This window comes from Galeopterus variegatus, unplaced genomic scaffold (genome assembly GCF_000696425.1).
Source record: "Galeopterus variegatus unplaced genomic scaffold, G_variegatus-3.0.2 Scaffold7972, whole genome shotgun sequence".
NCBI lineage: Eukaryota > Metazoa > Chordata > Mammalia > Dermoptera > Cynocephalidae > Galeopterus > Galeopterus variegatus.
In genome coordinates, this window is record NW_007734083.1 from 29324 (window position 1) to 52401 (window position 23078).

The window sequence follows — 23078 nt, forward strand, 5'->3', positions numbered from 1 at the left end:
CAAAAAGGAAAAAAAAAAAAAAAAAAAAAAGAAGACATTCAAATTGATAGATATCTAAGTAATAGATTTGAATCTTTATCATTTGAGGAAGAAATACACACTAAATTCCCTGATTCAATCCGAGGTATTTTATAGGGGACAAAAATAAAATTGCCCAATTTTTATGTTAAAAACTACAATTGTTACATTACTTTTAATGTATGTCATTTGGGCCATCAATATTGCACTTACTCTGTGAAACTTTAAAACAAGTTATGGTCCAAGTATTAATAATAATAATAAAGTTCAGTATAATGAAATTACAAGGTAAGGTTCTCTAGGGTTATAGCTGCATGACACTAAACAAACCTTCAAGAGTACTATATGATGCTATATAATAAAATCTTTTGAAATAATTATTTTACATTTTGGCACTATTCAATCCTAAAATAAATGGGTCAGATATATAATGGTATAATTTTTTTTTTTAACTCCTTGGAAGCTTCCACACTAATGGCCCTTCTTGACATGTCTATAGCAGTCTATTTGAAAAGCACTCATTTGAAGCAATAGGCACAATATAGGGCAGCTTTCAAATACAGTCTATGTAATAAAGGTAGATGTCAATTATATCTTTATTTTTTTGGCAGCTGGCCGGTACAGGGATTGAACCCTTGGCCTTGATGTTATTGGAACCACACTAATCAAGTGAGCTAACGGGCCAGCCCATAGATGTCAATCTTAATGTGAGCCAAACTAAACTCTCTAGTGTTAACTCTTTTTATAGGGTTGTTGTGAGGCTTAGAGAAAATGCATGTAAGGTATGTATTGAGCACATACAGTAGGTGCTCAATAAATGGTAGCAACATCAAGGTCAAGGGTTCAGATGACCTTACTGCCCAGCCGCCAAAAGAAAACAAAAAACAAAACCAAAAACCAAAAACCAAAATAAATAATAGGTACTATTGCTACCAGGCCCATTCTTCTATCAGGGATATCTGCCATCTTTTGCATGTCATCCCTCTCCTGAAAACAATTACACAAAGATAAACATGATTCATAATATGGTAGTCTTTTTCACATAATTCATTAGTCACATTACCAATTTAACATAAGGGTTCACAGATTAATACTGACATTAAAAAAACACACCAGCTTATACCTAAATATTTAGTTAAGGGGGCTAAACGCATCTATTTACTTTCTAGGAGCCCTGGGATAGTTGGAAAGTTATTATTTACTGGTTTTATAACAAAGTTTACCTAAAGCATAAAATCCAGCTCTTGCAAGCTGCTCCTTGTTAACTGAGTACATCCACGTCCCAAAAGTAATGATCCGTGCTTCATAATCTGCCATGGCTGGATTTCTTGGAAGATTTGTTGAATTTGGGAAACTCCTATCAGAACTCACATCAGATTCACTTCGAATATTAATGTTCCGGCCCAAAACAAAGAAGCAATTAGGAAAGTGTCTCTTGTGTTCTGACCAGGCACGATCACAAGGTTCCCAATTTTTCAGTTTTCCACCACAACAAAAGCACTGCACTTGATCATCAATACCTGTGTAGTAGAGTCCAGCACTAGCTAACTCTCTTGGGGTTAAGTGGGCATAGTCTGGCCAGTTTTGAAATGACTTTAATCTAGCTTCTTCATTACACATGGCAGGGTTCCTCGGGTATATGGTGTCTGATATATCTACAACCTGTCCAGTTCTCAAAAGATAGTCTGCATGAGTCTCAGACGGCCTGTCTAAAGCAAAACGATTTCTGTTTCCCAGACAGTTTTCAATTTTGAACTGACCATTTTGGACACCAGGATTTGTAGGTTGTGCGGCACTATTTTCAAAATAAAAGCCGTTGATAAATCTGCAATTTGGGGATACTTTCCTGTGTCTTCCAACTGCTGAGTCTCCATACTGCCATCTATCAACTGCTGCATGACAACTAAAGCACCGCACAGTATCTCCTTCACCAGTATAAAGAAAACCCGCTCGTGCCAGTGTTGATGCTGAAACAGGGCTACTACTTGGAAAATTAGCAAATGTTTTTAATCTATTGAACTCTTCTACAAATTCTTCATCCTTATTGATGTCTGCAGGTACACAAGTTTTAGATCCTTCAAAACTGTTAAAAGTCATCTTCTCTTGAAAATAGGACTTGTCCACCTTTTCTAAAAAGAGAACATTCCATTAGGAAATCCAAAATGTGAAACACAAGCAATATACTGTTGATATTAGGAGCTAACAAATCACTGACTGGTGACATAAAAATAATTACACAATCTTTAAGAAACATTCTAATTCTAAATACTAGAATTCTATATTACCACATGATTCAAGTTATAAAGTAAAATCTACCATTTTTATTTTTTCTTTTTGAGGAAAATAGTATTTAAGCAGGTATAATAGAACTATTAATTTTTAAATGCTCATTTTACATAAATGGAAACTATGAGATGTGGAATATATTATAATTATTAATCACGTAAAATCATTAATTAGGAAAAACATGAAAGAAGCATAAAATATGCAGATTATTAAAGTCTACGCATAATTGTTATAATGGATTATTGTATATTCAAAGCATTGAAGTTCAGTTTTTACAATTTTATTTTATTTATTTATTTATTTATTTTTTTATTAAAGATGACCCGTAAGGGGATCTCAACACTTGGCTTGGTGTTGTCAGCACCATGCGCAGCCAGTGAGCGAACCGGCCATCCCCATATAGGATCCGAACCCGTGGCCTTGGTGTTATCAGCACCGCACTCTCCCGAGTGAGCCATGGGCCAGCCCTAGTTTTTACTAAAATAATGTTCAGAATATTAATGAATTAATTTTTAATATTTTACTTTTTTGCTTAGCAAAAATAAGTTTTATTCACATATTTGTTCCATTGTGTTCTTCAAGAGCATCAGGGCTGGCTGGTTAGCTCAGCTGGTTAGAACGTGGTGCTTATAACACCAAGGTCCAGGGTCCATCCCTGTACTGGCCAGCCACACACACACAAAAAAAGGAACATCAAATGTTGGAATTGAGGACCGGCCCATGGCTCACTCGGGAGAGTGCGGTGCTGATAACACCAAGGCCCCGGGTTCGGATCCCATATAGGGATGGCCGGTTTGCTCACTGGGTGAGCGTGGTGCTGACAACACCAAGTCAAGGGTTAAGATCCCCTTACCGGTCATCTTTTAAAAAAAAAAAAATGTTGGAATTGAATCATTCCATATATATAAAATACTGCCCTCTAGAGGGTAGCTCAGGAAAAATCCCAAGTATTTGCATACCTTAATTGCAGAGTTACTTTTGCTATCAACTTCCCTGGATCAAGGAACAATCTGTTCAAATGAGAGAGAAGTACTGTTGTAGTCTCATTAGAACTGCCAAAATTAAGGGCCAGCCCGTGGCTCACTTGGGAGAGTGTGGTGCTCATAATACCAAGGCCATGGGTTCGGATCCCCTTACCAGTCATCTATTTTTTTTTTTTAAAAGAACTGCCAAATTACAGCTGTCTCATATTTAACCCAAATACCAAAAGGAACCAGTTGGGTCATGAGAAGAGTTGCAAGATAATTTATCCCCTAAACTCAGACACTTTTGAAAGTGAAAAATGATACTACTAATAATTACCCTGGGACGACAGGCATAAGTAAGGCTTGCCCCAGGCAAACCAGAGCATGTGGTCCCCCTAGCTATGAGGCAAACCTGGTTCTCCAGAATCTCCCACACTGCCTGATACTGTGCTCAGTATATGCTTGTCAAATGCAAAATAAGAGAACGGTCACAATGACTCTGTACTTCATATGTGCATCAACTGATTTCTAGGTAAGAGTTAGCCAGACCTTTTGGCATTACGTCGGCACAATATGTCTTATAACATCATGTCTGTTGGAGTAATATTCAACACAAGGCAATGGAATTCAGTCTTTCCTGGCCTTGTCAATTTACAGTGGTATTCACATGTACCACAAGAACTGAATTATATCTGCATACAATAATTTTTGGAACACAGTCTGCATGATTTTTGATTATCATTTTCCACATGTCTGAACACATTCTGACATTACCTTCAATAACAAGCTGGATGACAAAAATCAAGATTCAAAGAAACCAGAGCTGGCTGATAGCCTAATGAGTTAAAATTCAATAGTGATAAGTGTAAACTCTTACATTCTGGTTTTAAAAAATTTGTTGCACAACTGAAGGAAGATGGAGACTTGGTTTGGAAAGAAGTCACTTAAGGGGGGGAAAAAGAAGGCTGGCCAATTAGCTCAGTTGGTTAGAGTGCAGCTTTGCAATACGAAGGCCAGCTGCAAAAAAAAAAAAAAAACCAAAACATAAACCTCCAGATTAAAAATTGGGATTTTAGTTGATTGCAAATTTATTATGAGCCAATGTTACATGGTTGCTAAAAAAACTTATAGCAACTTCAGGCTGGATTAGTGTCCAGATGTGCAACACCCAGATGCAATTCAGCTACATACTAAATATTATTTCCAGTTCCAAACACATTTTAGAAGGGACATTAACAAAGTTTAATGTCCTCAGAGTGCAATCAGGATGATGAAAATTATTCCATCTGAGGAATATTTGGAAGAGGTGAGGATATTTATACCAAAGGGGGAAAAGATTTCTGATGGGAAGGGTGAAGAGGATAAAGTAACTAACTACCTTAAAATATCTAAAAGGCTGTCATGTAGAAAAGGGATCCAAATTCTGTGTAAGGGCAGAATTAAGTTCAATGAATATAATTATAGCCAGTAGATTTTAACCCAATACAAGGATGAACTTCATACAACAATCAATAGCACTACAAAATTGATTGGGTTGCCTTGTAGATTATGAGTTCCTCCCATCACTGGGAGGGACTTCAACATGGACTAGAAGACTGGATTAAAGATTTCCAAGTCTATAATTACCCTGAAGAACTAATACTCAATATAATCCAAAACACATGGAAATTACCTTCCCTAGTGTAAGTTTTATTTCTCAGGTCAATCAAAATAGACAGAAGTGTAAAATCAAAGGTACACTGTTGGCTGGCCAGTTAGCTCAGTTGGTTAGAGTGAGGCCCTGTAACATCAAAGTCAAGGGTTCAGATCCCTGTACTGGCCAGCCACAAAAACAAAAACAAATAGCAACAACAACTATATATATATTATTATATATATATTGAATAATATTATACATTATTCAACACAAGCAGGAGAACCTCCATTTGAACCTTTCAAGTGGAGACCTTATCTTCACAGGGGTTATTAGCATGCTAATATTTAAATTTCACTGTTTTGAAAAACAGATATTGATTCAGAAGCACTCAACAGAACACTGCATATACACTATCAAAAGTGTGAGCTTTTGGATAAGGGTGAAAAAACAAAATTACCAGAGAGGTTAAGAGTGAAAGGGAGAAAGATGACTAACAAAAGACAAACCTTGGGGATGGGGGGAGGCACCAAGGGATGATAGAGGGTAAAAAAACACTAGGATCTAAGTGAAATGAAGGTGGGGAAATGATACTGTAGATAATAAGCATATACATATATATATATATATATATATATATATGTATGGAACACAGGAATTGTGAATATAGAAGAAAATGGGGTATGAATATTAGAGAAGGGTGATAAAAAGGCTTTGGATGTGAAAAGGTCTGAGTGCAAAAAAATATGCTGAGATAATTGAAGGCTTCTCTGTGAAAGCATTCTCAGGTTTTGCACTGGGTAAGCAAAAAGATAGGAGGGCACAGACAGAGAAAGACTTCAAAGAAAGCTTTCGTATAAGGGGGCTAGGCAGTTAAGAATCTTGAGGGTAACAGTGGTTGAGAAAAACAGCACTATGGAAGCTAAAAATGGCACAAAAAGGACCAGCAAGCAGTGGTGCATGTTTTATGAGGGGTTTGGAAGATTTTAATATGGTGATATGTCATAAAGGCGTAAAATATACATGCACACACACGTTTAGCCTAGTCAACTATTTAAGGAGAGACAGGCACCAAGGAGAGGAGGTTAACTGCTAACCCAGCCATAACGTGGGAATGCGAGTGGGAGCAGAGACACACACAGAAAACCCACCTACCTGGTATCTGCACACAATACAAAAGTTACTAATTCCCCCAGCTTTTTATTATTAAAGCTTTCAAACATGTTGAATAAAGGTTATTTTAATGATTTAAAGGATAGGAAATACAGTGTATAATAGACTGCCACTGTGTGAAAACATATGAACAAGACCCAGAAGGAAATATTTAATAAATCAGAAAAAGATGTTCTTGTAGGGCCGGCCTGTGGCTCACTCGGGAGAGTGCGATGCTGATAACACCAAGGCCAGGGGTTCAGATCCTATATAGGGATGGCCGGTTAGCTCAATGGTTGAGCGTGGTGCTGACAACACCAAGCCAAGGGTTAAGATCCCCTAACAGGTCAGCTTTATAAAAAAAAAAAAAAAAAGTTCTTGTAACAGCAAGGTCAAAGGTTCAGTTCCCTGTACAGGCCAGCCACCAAAAAGAAAAAAAAGAAAAGAAAAAGATGTTAAGGTGGCAGGATTCTAGGTGATCTTTTTCTCCAAAATGTCTTTAATAATATTGTCACTTCAAGTCTCTCTAGGGGGAAAAAAAAAACCCAAACAATTAAATTAAAAAAAGTGAAACAGGGCCAGCCCGGTGGCACACTGGAGAGCGCGCCGCTTGGGAGCGCGGCGGCGCTCCCACAAAGGGTTCGGATCCCATGTGGAGACTGGTTCCCGCTCACTGGCTGAGCGCGGTGCGGGCGCGACACCGAGGGTTGTGATCCTGTTGCCGGTCCCCGGTGCGGGTGTGACACCGAGGGTTGCGATCCTATTACCGGTCAGTAAAAAAGACAAAAAGGAAAAAAAAAAAAAAAGTGAAACAAATGAACAAAAAAATCTCTCAAAGGGGCTGGCTGGTTAGCTCAGTTGATTAGAGGGCAGTAACACCTAGGTCAAGGATTCCTGTACTGGCCAGCAGCCAAAAAACAAAAATAAAGAACAAAAAATAAATAAAATCTCTCAAGTTGGTGCACTTCGCACCTGGTCCTGGAGGAAGAGGCAGATAGCAAGGAGGTTGATGGCGCATTGCACCCATTCTGCCCCTCCTCCCCCTTCCAGCCAAAGCTCAGCAGGAGGGAGCTGCATTCCCACCTGCAGCGCCAGGGTACCAGAAGCACAGCAGTAGAGTTCTGCACTCTGACCCAGCTGCCTCCCCAGGTGCATCTGGTGGGTTGTGAGCACCTGGATGCATGCGCAGGTCCACCCAGTGCTCCCAAGGGCAGCCCTGTGCTCAGTGAACCTTGGCCAGCTGTACAAGGTGACAAGCAGCAGTGTCTTGGGGGTGAAGAGTAGGTTTGGTGCTGAATTTTGTTAATTTTCACTAGGAAGAGCAAAACTTGGAAAATTTGAGGAGTTTGAAGGACTACTGCAATATGTTTATAAGATACCTAATGTTGACATTTTAGTAGACTAAGCAGACATCCAGGGAGACTTACAACCTATAAAAAATGATGACAATTATCATAAAGCTGTTTCAACGGCCAACCCACTGCTTAGGATTTTTATAGAAAAGAAGCAGGCAACAGTGCCTTTGGTACAGATATACTAACAGAGAAGAAAAATGTTTTGACTGATGCATTGTGTTCTGTCAACCACAGAAAAAGGCCATATTCAGTCACCAGTATGCCCCAAGACTTTAGACCTGTGTCTTCTTTTTTTTTTTTTTTTAAAAAGATGACCGGTAAGGGGATCTTAACCCTTGACTTGGTGTTGTGAGCACCACGCTCACCCAGTGAGCAAACCGGCCATCCCTATATGGGATCCGAACCCGTGGCCTTGGTGTTGTCAGCACCACACTCTCCCGAGTGAGCCACGGGCTGGCCCTAGACCTGTGTCTTCTATCATAGATGTGGATGTTCTCCCAGAAACCCATCAAAGAATTCATCTTTACAAACATGGCACTAAACTTTCCCTAGGATTTCAGCCTAAGGGAGACCCACATGGCTTAAACAAAGTGCCAGGGATCTTTATATTCTGGCTTGTTCCAGGAGGTCTGGCTCACAGCACAGGACTATTAGCTGCTAATGATGAAGTTTTAGAAGTAAATGGTATATAAATTACAGAGAAGCATCTCAATCAAGTAACAGACATGATGACTGCAAACAGCAGCAACCTCATAACATGAGACAGCAAACCAGGAGAATAATGTTGCTGGGAACAGTCGGACTTCTAGCAGCTCCAGCCAACCTACTGATAATAGCCTTCTTGGCTATCCACAGCAGACTGAATCCAACTTTGAGCCAAAGGATGAAGACAGTGATGAAGATGACATTATTATTGAAGATAATGGTACGCCACAGAAGATTGTACAAGCTGTTTCTACTACCAAAAGCCTGGAATTGATAACACAAATAGAACAAAATCAGTTTTGAGGCTGGACAGAATGACTTTATTCCTTCTAATTAAATGAGCTTTAGCAAGTGCCACAAAGAAAATTTGAAACACATGCTCCACGTCAAAAACTCTTGGAAGATGGAACAATCATAACATTATAAAACCATTGTTTTGAATGTTTTCTTAGCGAGGATGTCATAGGACTTGTAAATTGGGCTAGTTTAAGAGCTTTTTTTTTTTTTTCCTTTTTGTCTTTTTTTCGTGTCCCGCAACGGATTGCAACCCTCAGTGTCGCGCCCGTACTGGACCGGGACCGGCAACAGGATCACACCCCTCAGTGCTGCGCCCGCACCTCGCTCAGCCAGTGAGCAGGAACCGGTCTGTATGTGGGATCCGAACCCTCGGCGGGAGTGCCGCAGCGCTCCCAAGCGGCGCACTGTAGCAGTGCGCCACCGGGCCGGCCCATTAAGAGCTTTTATTTATTTATTTATTTATTTATTTATTTATTTTTTTAAAGATGACCGGTAAGGGGATCTCAACCCTTGGCTTGGTGTTGTCAGCATCACGCTCAGCCAGTGAGCAAACTGGCCATCCCTATATAGGATCCGAACCCGTGGCCTTGGTGTTATCAGCACCGCACTCTACCGAGTGAGCCACGGGCCGGCCTCCATTAAGAGCTTTTAAACCTGAACCAATGATCTAGAATAGTCATGAGAACAATAATATTGTAAGTTTAAACAGCTATTAAAATAAATAAAAACAGAAAGTAGATTAGTGGTTGCTTAAGGCAGGGGAGGGGGGAATGAGGAGCGATTGCAAATGGTTACTGGTTTCTTTTTGGAATAATCAAAATGTTCTAAAATTAGATTGTGGAAATGGTTGCACGATTCAGTGAATTTACTAAAAACTACTGAACTGTACACTTTAAATGAATTTTATGGTATGTGAATTACATATCCATGATGCTGGACTGGCTGGTTGGAGTGTGGTGCTGATAACACCAACGTCCAGGGTTCAATCCCTGTACCAGCCAGCTGCCAAAAAAAAAAAAGTTGCTAAAGTGTTATTTGTATATATATAATATGTATAAATATACATTTCTATTTAATATATATATATATTTGATGGCTGGTCAGTGTCAGAATCTGAACCCTTGACCTTGGTGTTATGTAACACCACGCTCTAACCAACTGAGCTAACAGGCCAGCCCTAAAATGTTACTAAAATAGTAGTTTGATAATTGTTAGTACAAACTTTGGTGGGTGAGAAGTGATTTTAAGTTTAAAACAAAGGGATCTTTGCTAATTAAATTATGTGCTTTTGATATGCAAAGATGAATGTTACAGTACATTTCAGAACTATGTGCAAGGACTAAGTCATTTCTGTTTGAAGTGGTTACATATTTAACTTGTTGCGCAGAGCCAAGTTAATTTTTCGTTTAACTACATTCTTTAAATTGTAATGTGAAAAAGTTTGAATCTATTTTTTTTGATACTCTGAGGACCTTAGGTCTCCTGTTCCCAGTATTTTTAATTTTTAATGTCTTCTGTTGCTAATTGTACAAAATCACTTTCTGAAATGCATTTTTCCCCTAACTTCTAAGAAATCAATCTAATTGGCTGTTTTTAGGAGTTGCTTTCCATGTTATGAAGCACTGAAGTTCTTGAATTATGAAATTCTGTGCCAAGTGTTCACATTGGTGTTTGTCCATCCTATAGCCTATGTATTTATAAACTAATTCCAAACAGGTATAATTTATGTTTTTAAAAGCAATTAATTTCATTGATGTGGTATAAGAGACTCTCTCCTTTAAACTAATTTTTGTCCTTATTCACAATCTCACTGGAAGCATTCCCCTTATTTTCTGTGTGTCTATATGTATGTTGGTATGCTTTTGTACTCTTATTTTTTTGGCAGCTGGCCTGTATGGAGATCCAAACCCTTGACCGTGGTGTTATAACACTGCGTTCTAACCAACTGAGCAAACCGGCCAGCGCTGTACTCTTTTAATGTTTTCAAGTAGTGTGAATGTTTTGGATATAAAATGTACCAAGATTAAAAGATTTTTACACACAGGACAAACTTGTGTACTTTTTTATACAAAGATTTTGGATTTTCTTTAATGAGATTATACTAGGAACACTGCTTAAACTTTAGGAAAAATATGTGGTATTTACCACTGACAGGGAGAGTTTCTCCATATTATTTTCATTAGGTTATTTAGTTCCCACCCATCCATTTAGAACAAGTAAAGCAAAGCTGCTTTCATTTTTTTGCCTAATTTCTTTGGTATCTGTCATTGTACAATGCTCACAAGCAATATCAGAAAGCACACAAATGCCCTATGATTTATGAATAATTCCTCCTAAAGCTATTTATTAATTAATTTTACGGTAGGGCTAGTATGACTGCTTTTAAAACAGCTGTGTGCTATTAAAACAATGAAGAATCAAATGACAATTTTGAAGGATATTTTCTATATATGGCAAAAATATATTAAGAAATTAATTCTTGATTAAATTTAAAAAACCTCTAATGTTAAAGCAATAGAAAAAAAAAATCCCGGGCTGGCCCGGTGGCGCACTTGGTAGAGTGCGGTGGCGCTCCCGCTGAGGGTTCGGATCCCATATAGAGACTGGTCCGCTCACTGGTTGAGCGCGATGCGGGCGCGACACCAAGGGTTGCGATCCCGTTACCGGTCACGAAAAAAGACAAAAAGGAAAAAAAAAAAAAAGAAAAAAAAATCCCACGCAGAGAAAGATTTTAAGATTTATTAGAACACTGTACTAGCCAGCCACCAAAAAAAAAAATGTATATTTTATATATATTATATATATATATGAACAATACTCAGAAATGTATTTAAGTATTTATATATATATGAACAATACTCAGAAATGTATTTAAGTATTAAGCTTCCTAATAAAAATATGCATTACCTGAAATGAAGGTTAAAGTAATTTAAGAAAAAGATATTTGGGCTTAAGCAATTTTAAAAAACAATCTACTCCACAATATCATGAGTCACAGGTATCACAGCGTCTTAGAAAAAAGAAAAACAAATAGTTTTCACAAATATACCAGACACTAAAGAAAATTTTGACTCTAAAGATTAACACAAATTTAATTATTTTAAATGGCTAACTAGGAAACTATCTCTGATGACTGAAAATTAACTATTGAAAGTCCAAAATAGCAGTGTATATCCCTGTACTGGCCAGCACCCTCCCCACCTTCCCTATATCCCCGCAAAAGCAGTGTATAACAAATCACTTCTTAGATCTCTACAATTTGTTTTTCACCTTTCTGGTCTCTGGATGAAATTCATTCGATCTCTACAGGTTCACTTAATGAACTACAAATACTTAACATTATTCCTGCAACCAAGGGCTTAGCCTCTCATCATCAAAAAGCATTTATTAAGTAACCATATTTATGTGGCACAGTACAAAGCGGAATGAAATGATTGTTATGGGTTGAATTGTGTCTCCTAAAAAGATATGTTAAAGTTCTAACTACTGGTACCAATGAATGTGACCTTATTTGGAAATAGGGTCTCTGCAGATGTAATCAAGTTAAGATGAGGTCATTAGAGTAGGCTCTAATTCAATATGGCTAGAGTTCTTATAAGAAGAAAAGAGACACAGACATAGAGACACACAGGGAAGATGGCTATGTAAAGACAGAGGCAGAGACTGGTGTGACACATCTATCTACAAGTTAAGGAACACCAAGGATTAATGGCAATACCAGAAGCTAAGAGAAAGGAATGGAAGAGGTTCTTTCCCAGAGCCTGCAGAGAGAGCATAGCCCTGCTGCTACCCTGATTTTGGACTTCTAGCCTCCAGAACCATGAGAAAATAAATTTCTGTTATTTTAAGCCACCTAGTTTGTGGTACTTTGTTATGGCAGCCCTAGAAAACTAATATAATGATGTTAAAAATAAGACAGGCATAGGCCGGCCCATGGCTCACTCGGTAGAGTGCAGTGCTGATAACACCAAGGCCACGGGTTCGGATCCTATATAGGGATGGCCGGTTTGCTCACTAGCTGAGCGTGGTGCTGACAACACCAAGCCAAGGGTTGAGATCCCCTTACCGGTCATCTTTAAAAAAAAAAAAAGCGTGGTGCTGACAACACCAAGCCAAGGGTTGAGATCCCCTTACCGGTCATCTTTAAAAAAAAAAAAAGCGTGGTGCTGACAACACCAAGCCAAGGGTTGAGATCCCCTTACCGGTCATCTTTAAAAAAAAAAAAAGCGTGGTGCTGACAACACCAAGCCAAGGGTTGAGATCCCCTTACCGGTCATCTTTAAAAAAAAAAAAAAAAAAAAAGACAGGCATTATGCAAGCAATATAACCCTACTAGTTCCCACTCCATTACTATTATGCCAACTGAAATACATTATATAAAGGCATCTGTTCAATGAAATACATTATGTAAATATAGGCATCTGTAAATTCAAAAACATATTTTAAAAAAAATCTCATCTATGACATCTTTGCTGATTCTTTCCCTGAAAACCCCAATAGTATGACTACTCTTTGTACCCCCACTATCTTCATTACCTAATTTGCTGATGGCCCACGTTATACTACAATAAGATTTAATAATTTTGCATGTGTGTATGTCTGTATGTGTGTGTATCCTTGTTAGACTGAAGATCCCTTATTGCACGGGTGGTGTCTTATTACATTTGTATCCTCAATGCCTACAGCAATGTATAACACACAATAATAGTGCATAATAAATGTTAGGCAAAAGAATGAATGTTGAACCACCTCCATTAGGCCATTGCTGTTATTATTCCACATTCTACCCACCAACTCCCCTGGCCTCTTGAGACCACTGTGGGTACTAAAAATTGTTCATATGCCACTGTTCCTAGGAAATGGGACCAAAATAGGAAATATGTGCACACAATGCAAACAATATAATTCTCCAGTGATAAAAACCTATACTAAAATCACATTTCAAAAATATAGTAGGGCCGGCCCCTGGCTCACTCAGGAGAGTGTGGTGCTGATAACACCAAGGCCACGGTTTCGGATCTCTATATAGGGATGGCCGGTTCGCTCACTGGCTGAGAGTGCTGACAACACCAAGTCAAGGGTTAAGATCCCCTTACTGATCATCTTTTTTTTTTTAAAAAAAGAAGAATTTTCATAGTAACATAAAAAAATTTTATATGTACAAATCAAAAATCATAATTTAAATTTATCTTGTTCAGCCTCCAAGCTTATGCCAGCTATGTATAGAACTGTCTCTCTTCCAAATACACGTATTTATAACAAAAAACATGTTTTAAAAAATAACATTTATCTTAAGATTCTCTTTTTGATCATTACTTGCTGAAATGTTACGTTTTTCTCATCAGTCTCCTTTTTTTCCTAAAGAAGGTCCAGGGTAGAGATACTCATCAAATAAACAACATTCCCTGACCCAATGGAGGTCAATCCCTCTTTTAATTATCTTAACATATTAGTCATAGACAGTTCCCTGTTTATTATTTATTTTGGCAGCTGGCCAGTACAGGTATCGAACCCTGGACCTTGGTGTTACCAGCACCACGCAGCTAAACAATCAGCCAATGGTTCTCTGTTTAGAAAGAGCATGTTAGGCTGGCTGGTTAGCTCAGTTGGTTAAAGTGCAGTCTTATAACACCAATATCACGTGTTCAGATCCTAGTACCAGCCAGCCACAAAAACAAAGAAAGAGAATTTTGATTTACTACATACACTTTGTAGTAGTATCTAGGAAATGTATCTACGCAAATGAATCATAGTATAAAAAGTTATATTTTAAAATAATATGCCCCAAATGAAAAGGGTATACATACTATTTTAAATTTCAGCTTTTTATACTATGATACATTTACATAAAAATCCAACTTTTAGTCAAATTGTTCATTTACACTACTGAGGTTCTTCAAACCACAAAGAATATTTCCTCTTAACTTTAATTTAAAAGGTCAATGATACATTTCTGAGGTTAATTACATTCAGTCAAATCAAAAGTTCTTTTCCACACTTACCACACAAAAAAGGTAATTATGTGAGGAGATGGATAGATTAATTTGCTTGACTGTAGTAATCATTTCACTATGTACTCATCTATGTATATCAAAACATCATGTTGTACACCTTAAATATACATAATCGAAAATTTAAAAAAATAGATATGTATAAAACACAGAACAAAAATGTTATTTCCCTAAAATTAAGCACTAGAGCCATTCAAATAACTGAATGGCATTAATGAGCACTTTGCACATAAGCTCAGTCAATACTGCTGCCTACAATATATACTTGATTATTAAACCTACTTCTGCAAACACCTGAAAAGGCACACTGAGAATCAACAAAGTGAATATTAATTACGGGTTAATTTAGAAAGTCACAGAAATATTTAAATTTCTGCATAGTGCCCCTCTCACCCCCCATCTTTAGCAACTTATTTGTCATAATTAACTGCACACAGTTCCCTCAGGATGGACACACAGTAAGGTATTCCCTCATTTTTTCTTCAAAAATTATGGGACTGTGTTTCCCAAAAGAATGTTTTACATGAAGAATACACAGGATTCAGGCTCAAGAATTCACTACTGATCACTATTATACCCTATCCTATTTCATTTAAAACTGTTCAGAACTTATGACAATTTACAGTGATCATTATGTTATTCAGTAGTCTTCTGATTTAAAAACAAATCAACTACATTAAAAACGGTAGAACCATGATACAGATTAATACCACCATGCTTATTCAGAGCTGACAGTTTGGACATGTTGTCCCCACCAAAACTCATGTGGAAATCTGATCCCCAATGTGGCAGTGCTGGAAGCCCTCATGAATGGAATAATGTTCTCTCTGGGGGGAGTGGGGGTCCTGAGTGAGATCTCTATTAGTTCCCACGAGAGCTGGTTGTTTATAGGACCCTGGCACCCTCTCTCCCTCTCTCTGCTGCCTGCCACTTTCCGCCATGAGTAGAAGCAGCCTGAGGCCCATGCCAGATGCAACTGTCTCAGAATTTTAAGCCAAATAAACCTCTGTTCTTTATAAATTACCCAGTCTCAGGTATTTCTCTTATAGCAACACAAAACGGATTAAAACAGGAGTCCAGATCAAAACCTTTGCTAAAATCAGTGCAGGCAAGGCCGGCCCATGGCTCACTTGGGTGAGTGTGGTGCTGAGAACACCAAGGCCCTGGGTTCGGATCCTATACAGGGATGGCTGGTTAGCTCACTGGTTGAGCGTGGTGCTGACAACACCAAGCCAAGAGTTGATATCCCCTTACCGGTCATTAAAAATAAATAAATAAATAAAATAAATAAATAAATAAACAAAATAAAATAAAAGCGGGCAGAAAAAAAAAATTCTCGAGATGGATACTAACCCAATTTTTAATGTAAACAATTGTTGTCTTTTTAAAAAGGGGGGCGGAGGGAAGAATCCTACTACCCAGGCTTTGAACACTTTACTATATATCCTTCAAAAACCTTTTCTGTATGCATGTGCACAGGCATGTTATGCATATTTTAAGGGGATTTATTGTACACAGTAATTTATAACTTTTTTTCATTTAATAATATATCATAAGCATCTTTCCATGCCTATATTTATCAGGATTAGACTGTTATTTAAAATGGATGACTTGTAACTGACTGTATGAATATATCAAACCATACCCATTCAAACTGTTGAACATTAATTTTAGATGTATATTTTAATTTTTTCCTAATTTTTATTTAATTTAGATGTATATTTTTAAGAGACAATACACACATAATCAACCAATTTAAGAGGAACAAAAGGTGCATCCATTCCTCCCCTGTATGTTAAACCTCCAGTATGCTTCCTCGAAACAAGCACTCTCACCAGTTTCCTACGTATCCTTCCAGAGATGTTCTATGAATATACAAGCATGTACAAGCATTTTTAAAAACACAAATGTTAACATATTCTGTATACAATTATGCACCTTCATTTCTCGACCTTTAGAAAGCTAAGTTTTTTACTATCATGAACAATGTTGGAGTAAATGTCCTTTTATCTAAAACTGCTTACATCATATTTGCTTTTAGCACCAATATCAAATGGTCTCAAATAGGAGTGTATCCTATCACCACTTCCTTTTAATCTCTCATTTTTTTATTTATGGTCGACACATAATAATTGTACTTATTTATGGGTACAACTGACGTTTTGATCCATGTATACATTGCATTAATGATCAAATCAGGATAATTAGCATATCCATCACCTTAAACATTTATCATTTCTTTGAGATGAGAACATTCAAAAACCTCTCTTCTAGCTATTTTAAAATACACAATACATTATCATTAATTCTAGGAATCCAACTATGCAACAGAACACCAGGAAGAAGCACGAACAACTTATAAATCTATAAGAAAAAGATGAACACCTCAACAGAAAACAGGCAAATTTAGGGCTGGCTAGTTATTAGCTCAGTTACCTAGAGCGTGGTGCTGATAACACCAAGATCTAGGGATCAATACTTATACCAGCCAGCCTCCAAAAAAAAAAAAAAAAAAAAAAGGCAAATTTATAAACAGGAAATACTAATGGGCAACAAACATATACAAAAACTTCATTAGTAATCAAATAAATAAACATTTTAAAAGATACCGTTTTTATCCTATTTGGCAAAGATCATCATCACTACCACCAAAGACACAGTGGCAAAGAAGGACTGGGACAACAGGTACTCTTCCTGGTGGAACTAAAAATTGGCACATCTTTTCTAGAGAGTAATCTGACAATGTTCTAAAAGTCTTAAATATATGATTACTTCTTGAACCACCCATTCTAGTTCTAAGCATATTCTCTAATAAAATCCATTCTAGTTCTAAGCATATTCTTTAATGAAATGATCAGGGATGTTTTTAAAAAATGTGTACATAGGGATGTTCAATAAAATGTTATTGACAAAAACAAAAAAACTCAATATCGAACAAAAGAGGACAGTACTATGGTAATATGGGACATTAGGCAACCATTAAAAACTCAGGTTGTAGAAGAATACTAAAGGATCAGGACATATGCTCACAATGTTGTATTAAGTGAAAAAAACTGGCTACAGAATAATATTGTACCATATAATCCCAATTGTAAAAAATACAGATATATGGGCCAGCCCGTGGCTCACTCGGTAGAGTGCAGTGCTGATAACACTAAGGCCACGGGTTCGGATCCCATATAGGGATGGCCGGTTCGCTCACTGGGTGAGCGTGGTGCTGACAACACCAAGTCAAGGGTTAAGATCCCCTTACCGGTCATCTTTAAAAAACTCCAGTTATGTCACTCACGGCTATTTCTGAAAAGAAAACTCTAAAATAAAAATAAAATAAACATAGGGGCCGGCCCGTGGCTCACTTGGGAGAGCGTGGTGCTGACAACACCAAGTCAAGGGTTAAGAACCCCTTACCGGTCATTTTTAAAAAAAAAAAAAAAAAAAAAAAAAATACAGATATATAAAGACTTAGGCTGGGCTGGCTGGTTAGCTCAGTTGGTTAGAGTGTGGTACTGATAAAACCAAAGCCACTCTGCTGTCTATACTCATTTGACAGGTTTGTCTCCTGTCTAGATTTGAATACGAAAATGATACAATGTAAAAGAAATTGTGCAATAAAGCTGGTTAAAAAGAAGAAAAAAAAAGAAATTGTGACACAATAAGTGACTACAAGCCAAATTAAAACAGTATAACATATTTAATGTGTCTACACATACCAAACCCTATCTGTAAACTAATTTTCCTTTTTCTTCATCCCATCATTTTAGTTTACAGTAAATATTGCCTCTAATCTATCAAACATGCTGAAATGAAACTAAAAATTTCCATTTCTATTTGCTTTAATGTAAGGTCAAAATTTAATTATGGGCATGTGTGATTCTACAGCCCATCCTCTTTTCTTTCACCATGTTACCTTTTATAACTAAAATATGTAGTATGCATCATAGCCCTCATTTGAAATATGGGGAACCAGTGGTTCTGACTGATCAAAGGTCATGTGGTCAGTAAATGACAATCAAAAGTCAAACCCAGTGATTATGACTGACATAAGTCAAAGGAAATTACTATAAAGATTACTGGCAGAAGGGGTAGTCCGGTGAGGTAGCAGAAAGTGTTCAGTTTCTTGCCCTTTCAAGGCTTAAAAGGGGCTGGCCAGTTAGCTCACATAGGTTAGAGAGTGGTAATGGGTTAATACCAAAGTCAAGGGTTTGGATCCCTGTACCGGCCAGCTGCCTCTCCGTCTCAAACAAAAAAAGGACTTGAAAAATTAGCTGGAGCCATAGAAAGGTAAATCACATAGTAATATACGCCAAGAGACCCACTTTTTTTTTTTTTTTTTTTTAAAGATGACCGGTAAGGGGATCTCAACCCTTGGCTTGGTGTTGTCAGCACCACGCTCAGCCAGTGAGCGAACCGGCCATCCCTATATGGGATCCGAACCCGTGGCCTTGGTGTTATCAGCACCGCACTCTCCCGAGTGAGCCCCAACACATTGATCTTTGATCGTACCTCTGCAACTTAACAGCTATTTGAATCTTGGGTGAGCCCTTTTGAGCTCCCACAAATTTTCTCTCCTGTTTTAAAATCCCAGAATCTCAAACCCAGAAGTCCCATTTCTCTTTCTTTTAACCTATTTTATACCCACCCTACAAAATAGAACAGGCCAGCTTTTAACACAGTAATGAAACATATCACTTGAACCTCCAACAAATTAAAAATCAATTACTTAGCACACGAAATTTAAAAATAAATGAAAAAGAAAGAAATAAATGAATGAAAGCGTGTGAGAGTGCATGTGAGTCTGTGTGTGTGTGCGTGCACGCGCGCGTGTGTGTTTTGGTACCTGGTTGGTACAGGTATTCGAACCCTTGATCTTGGTGTTGTCAGCACCACACTCTATCTACCAAGTGAGCTAACTAGCTAGCCATAAATGAAAGTATAAGTTATACCTTATTTAAGGTTTGTATCTCTACCTTGTTCTTAATTTCTCGTCCCTCTGAGATATTTACTCCAAACAGATTTGGCATTGTTTTTCTCAATAATATCTCAGATAATCAGCTTAAAAAACTATTATATTGGGTTTTGTATCTTTGGAATCAACTAGCCCAACCTGTTACTTTACAGATGAAGAAACTGGCATATAAACAATATGATCCTAATTCCTTACTCTATTCCAAATTTCACAAATTTTCTATAATAAACATATCTCTTTTATAACTTAACATGTTCAAAATACCCTTTCTGTGTTTTGAACCCAACAGAATAAACATATCAAAACGGCTGTGAAAAAGAAAAGAAATACGGAGGCACTGAGAGCCACAACCCCACAGCTAATTGGAAACAAAGTTGAGGCAAGAACCCAGGTCCCATGGCATCCAATCCAGGGCTCTTTCCACTGACCACACGACCTCTAAAATACGAAAACAGTATTTGTTAAATTCAGTAATCATTTCTTTTTATTTTACTACTACTGTTTTTGTCTCCTCAAATCTACTCACACAATGACCTTAAACAGTGCTAACAGATTACATTTTATAATGCTATTACCAGATTACCCCCCAGAGATAAAGCTTGAGAACTGACAGCCCAGGGATAATCTCCCAGCCTCAAAAGAACAAGGGCAACCAGTTTGCCATATCCATCTGTGGAACCCTATCACATAGCACAATGCCTGGCACATGGTAGGTGCTCATAAATGCTTAATTTTATAAACCAGCTTTCTTCCCCCCTATCTCACTAGGTACCAGACTTAAATAATAGACCAAACAAAAACAGTGAAATCTCATTATTTTACATTTGGGGTCTCTAAGCATTTACAATATAAACAGAAGATTTACTAAACAAATTAATGTTTACAATGAAAAATAAGGGGAACATTTGTGTCACTAAAATATTTCAAGCACTAACCTAATTAACCGCTAGATTGATTACAATAATTCTTACCTATTGAAATGGGCCTGACTAACCAACCTTTAGTCAGCATTACTTTGTTAGCCTAGCTGGAATCATGGAATGCACTAGAAAGCAGTAAAATTACAGGTTTAGTACAAGGGGCACTGGATTAGAACCTAGACCCTAGTCCAAACTCTGCTAATAATCAGATAGGTAACACTGGGCAACTGACTTTTTCTTCTAGTCTCAATTAACCTATTCGTAAAAAGCAAAAGAGCTGAATTCCTAATCACCAGGGAACTTTCCAGTCTTAACCTGTTTTTTAAATGATTCTTATCCACAAAGATTTTATAATTCAGACTTTTTTCACTGTGTCAAATTTGATATTCTGAATGTGCTATAGTTTGCTACATTATCGATAACCAAGAAGCTTAGCACATTTGCTGAAAATATATAAAGACTAGTAACATATTTTTTATCATACTCACGTCTTATATATGTGTGTGAACTTTAAAAAAAAAATTTTGTTTTTGGAGGCTGGCTGGTAAGGGGATAAGAACCCTTGACCTTGATGTTATAACACCGCGCTCTGACCAACTGAGCTAACCAGCCAGCTGTAAAACTTGTTTTTAACTATAAAATCAATACTTGTTTATGTTAGGAAATTCAAACCATATATTAGGCCACATGTGAAGTGCCAATACACCTCTTCTCCTCCATAAGTAACCACTGTTAACATTTTTCTTGTGTATCCTTCAAGAAATTATGAGCAAATACAAGTATACATATGTATATGTGCGCGTGCATAATAAATCTTTTTAACGTAAACTCTTGCCAGTTATTGAAGGCGGGGCGGGGGATCTCAAAGCATCGGCTTTGATTAAACACACTGAAATACATAGAAAGTAGTAGCAAAGACACTGGCACAAAGTAGTATACATTCGGAAATGTGCTTTGAATTGAATACTCTTAATTCTGATTCGAGGCTATGTGGAAAAATTTTGCAAAAGAATGGTGGGCAAGGAGCCAAATAACCTAGGTTCTAATCTAACTAGTCGGGTAACCTTAAGCAAGTCATGAAATCTTCCTGAGCCTTTGGTTTCTGCTTTTGTGAAATAACAGGGTTGGGGCTAAGATCCCTCCTAACACTAAAATGTTATAATTCTAAGATGGCCGTCTGTTACGGTGTTTTCTTGAACTGGCTGTAACAAATGTTATTAAGGTAAAAAAGAGAAGAAAGAAACACTAAAGCAACCTCCGGTCTTCCAAGGGTAAATCTGAGACATTAGTTATCAAGTTATAGCTGTGAAAGAACTAGTGACATAATTATATTTGAAAGCAAAGTAGTAGATTATTAAAATCTGATAGGTTTTTACAAAGCTGATTGACGTTCTTTTTTTTGGAGGTGGGGAGGGCTATTACTTAGTTTCAGCAATAAACACTCCTCCGACCCAGAAAACAACTTAAGTGTATTATGGAGTTAAAATAATGAAACTGAAAATCAAATTGACATTTTGTTTTACAGAATAGGCTGAAGACGTGATAGGGCTGCAAAGGTTGGAAAGAATTACCAGTTAATTTCCTCTTCCGGAAGCTCTTTGGCCCCAATTCCCTATGTTTCACGTGCCCTTCCCGGACGCACTCCACCCAGCTCCATACATGCCACAGGCATCGGATTGGGGGGAGGGGGGTGACCCTTCCGATCATATTAAAAATAAAAAGTTCTTTAACTTGATTTACCTTAGGTGTCACGGGGCTTACGGAGGCAGCCCCACGGGTCTGAAGCCGCCCACCCGCCCACGCCTTCCTCCAACAGTCCAGGGAACCCGGGCAAGGAGCCCCGACCGTACCACTCCCGCCAGGCGGGTGGGTGGGCGAGGCCTTCCTGCCCTCCCCAGCAGCAACCAGCTCGAGGGGAGGGGGGAAGAGGGAAAAGGGGGGGAAAAGGAGGGGAAAGCCTGCAAGAGCTGTACCCACCGCGCCAGAAGAGCCGGCCACGATCGGCTTGGTCCGGAAAGGAGGGTCTTGGAGGAGGGGCGGCCCGAGCCCCAATCTGGAAATGCCAATTCCGCTCCGCAGCCGGGTCCCTGGCTAGGGGCAGGAAACGGAAGTCCCTTCGTCTCCCTCACACGCCTCCACCAGCCGGCCCATCCTCCGGAAGAACCTCGAGTCGGGAAACCCGAAGTGTGTCCACGTCAGGGCCTCAGAGACACCCGACACGGTCAGTCGATCTCCCGGCCCCGGCCGCGCCACTGGGCCCCGGCAGTCTCCTTCCCACACCCCCGCGGGGAGGTCAGCCTCCTGCCCTGCGAAGCCCCTCCTTCTTCCCACTCCGCCATTTTCGAATTTACCCCTTGGGCCCGGGCGTGCCTACATTAGCGCCGAGCCCGTTCCGGGCGCAGCCAAGGTCCCGCCACTTCTTGGAGCCGGAAGGGGGCAGCCAGAAAAAACGAAGCCCTCTTTCCCACTCACCCCCTCCCCCTAGCTGGAAACGAGAACGCGACCGAGCGTGCGCGCGTGCGCAGTGGACATCTTGCAGGCCCCGCCCCTAGCTCAAGCGTTTCCTGTTTTAGCCTCGAGGATACTTTTTCTCACGACTTTTACCTGCTGGGCTCCGAGGCTGAGGAATAGGGGAATTAAAGGAAAAAGTATGGAAAAGAGGACGGGGAAGGGAGCTAACATGTTGCGTTCTTACTATGGATCAGGGACTGTGCTTTTGTTGTTCTTTTGTTGTTAATTTTGACAACCGTGTAAGATAGACACTCTTATT

The 23078-nt window shown here is 38.6% G+C and overlaps 1 protein-coding gene and 1 pseudogene across 1 annotated transcript in view; one reads left to right on the top strand and one right to left on the bottom strand.

Annotated features, from left to right (window-relative positions):
- Positions 1–22626, bottom strand: part of XIAP (X-linked inhibitor of apoptosis) — a 40159-nt gene extending 17533 nt beyond the window's left edge. The window contains exons 1-2 of the mRNA XM_008592501.1: positions 22286–22626; positions 1242–2147 (exon numbers count right to left, since the gene is read on the bottom strand). Coding sequence (XP_008590723.1) covers positions 1242–2115 — 874 coding nt within the window. The 5' untranslated portion in view covers positions 2116–2147; positions 22286–22626. The remainder of the gene's footprint in view (positions 1–1241; positions 2148–22285) is intronic.
- Positions 7232–8540, top strand: LOC103608054 (annotated as a pseudogene).
- Positions 22627–23078: the final 452 nt, after the last annotated feature.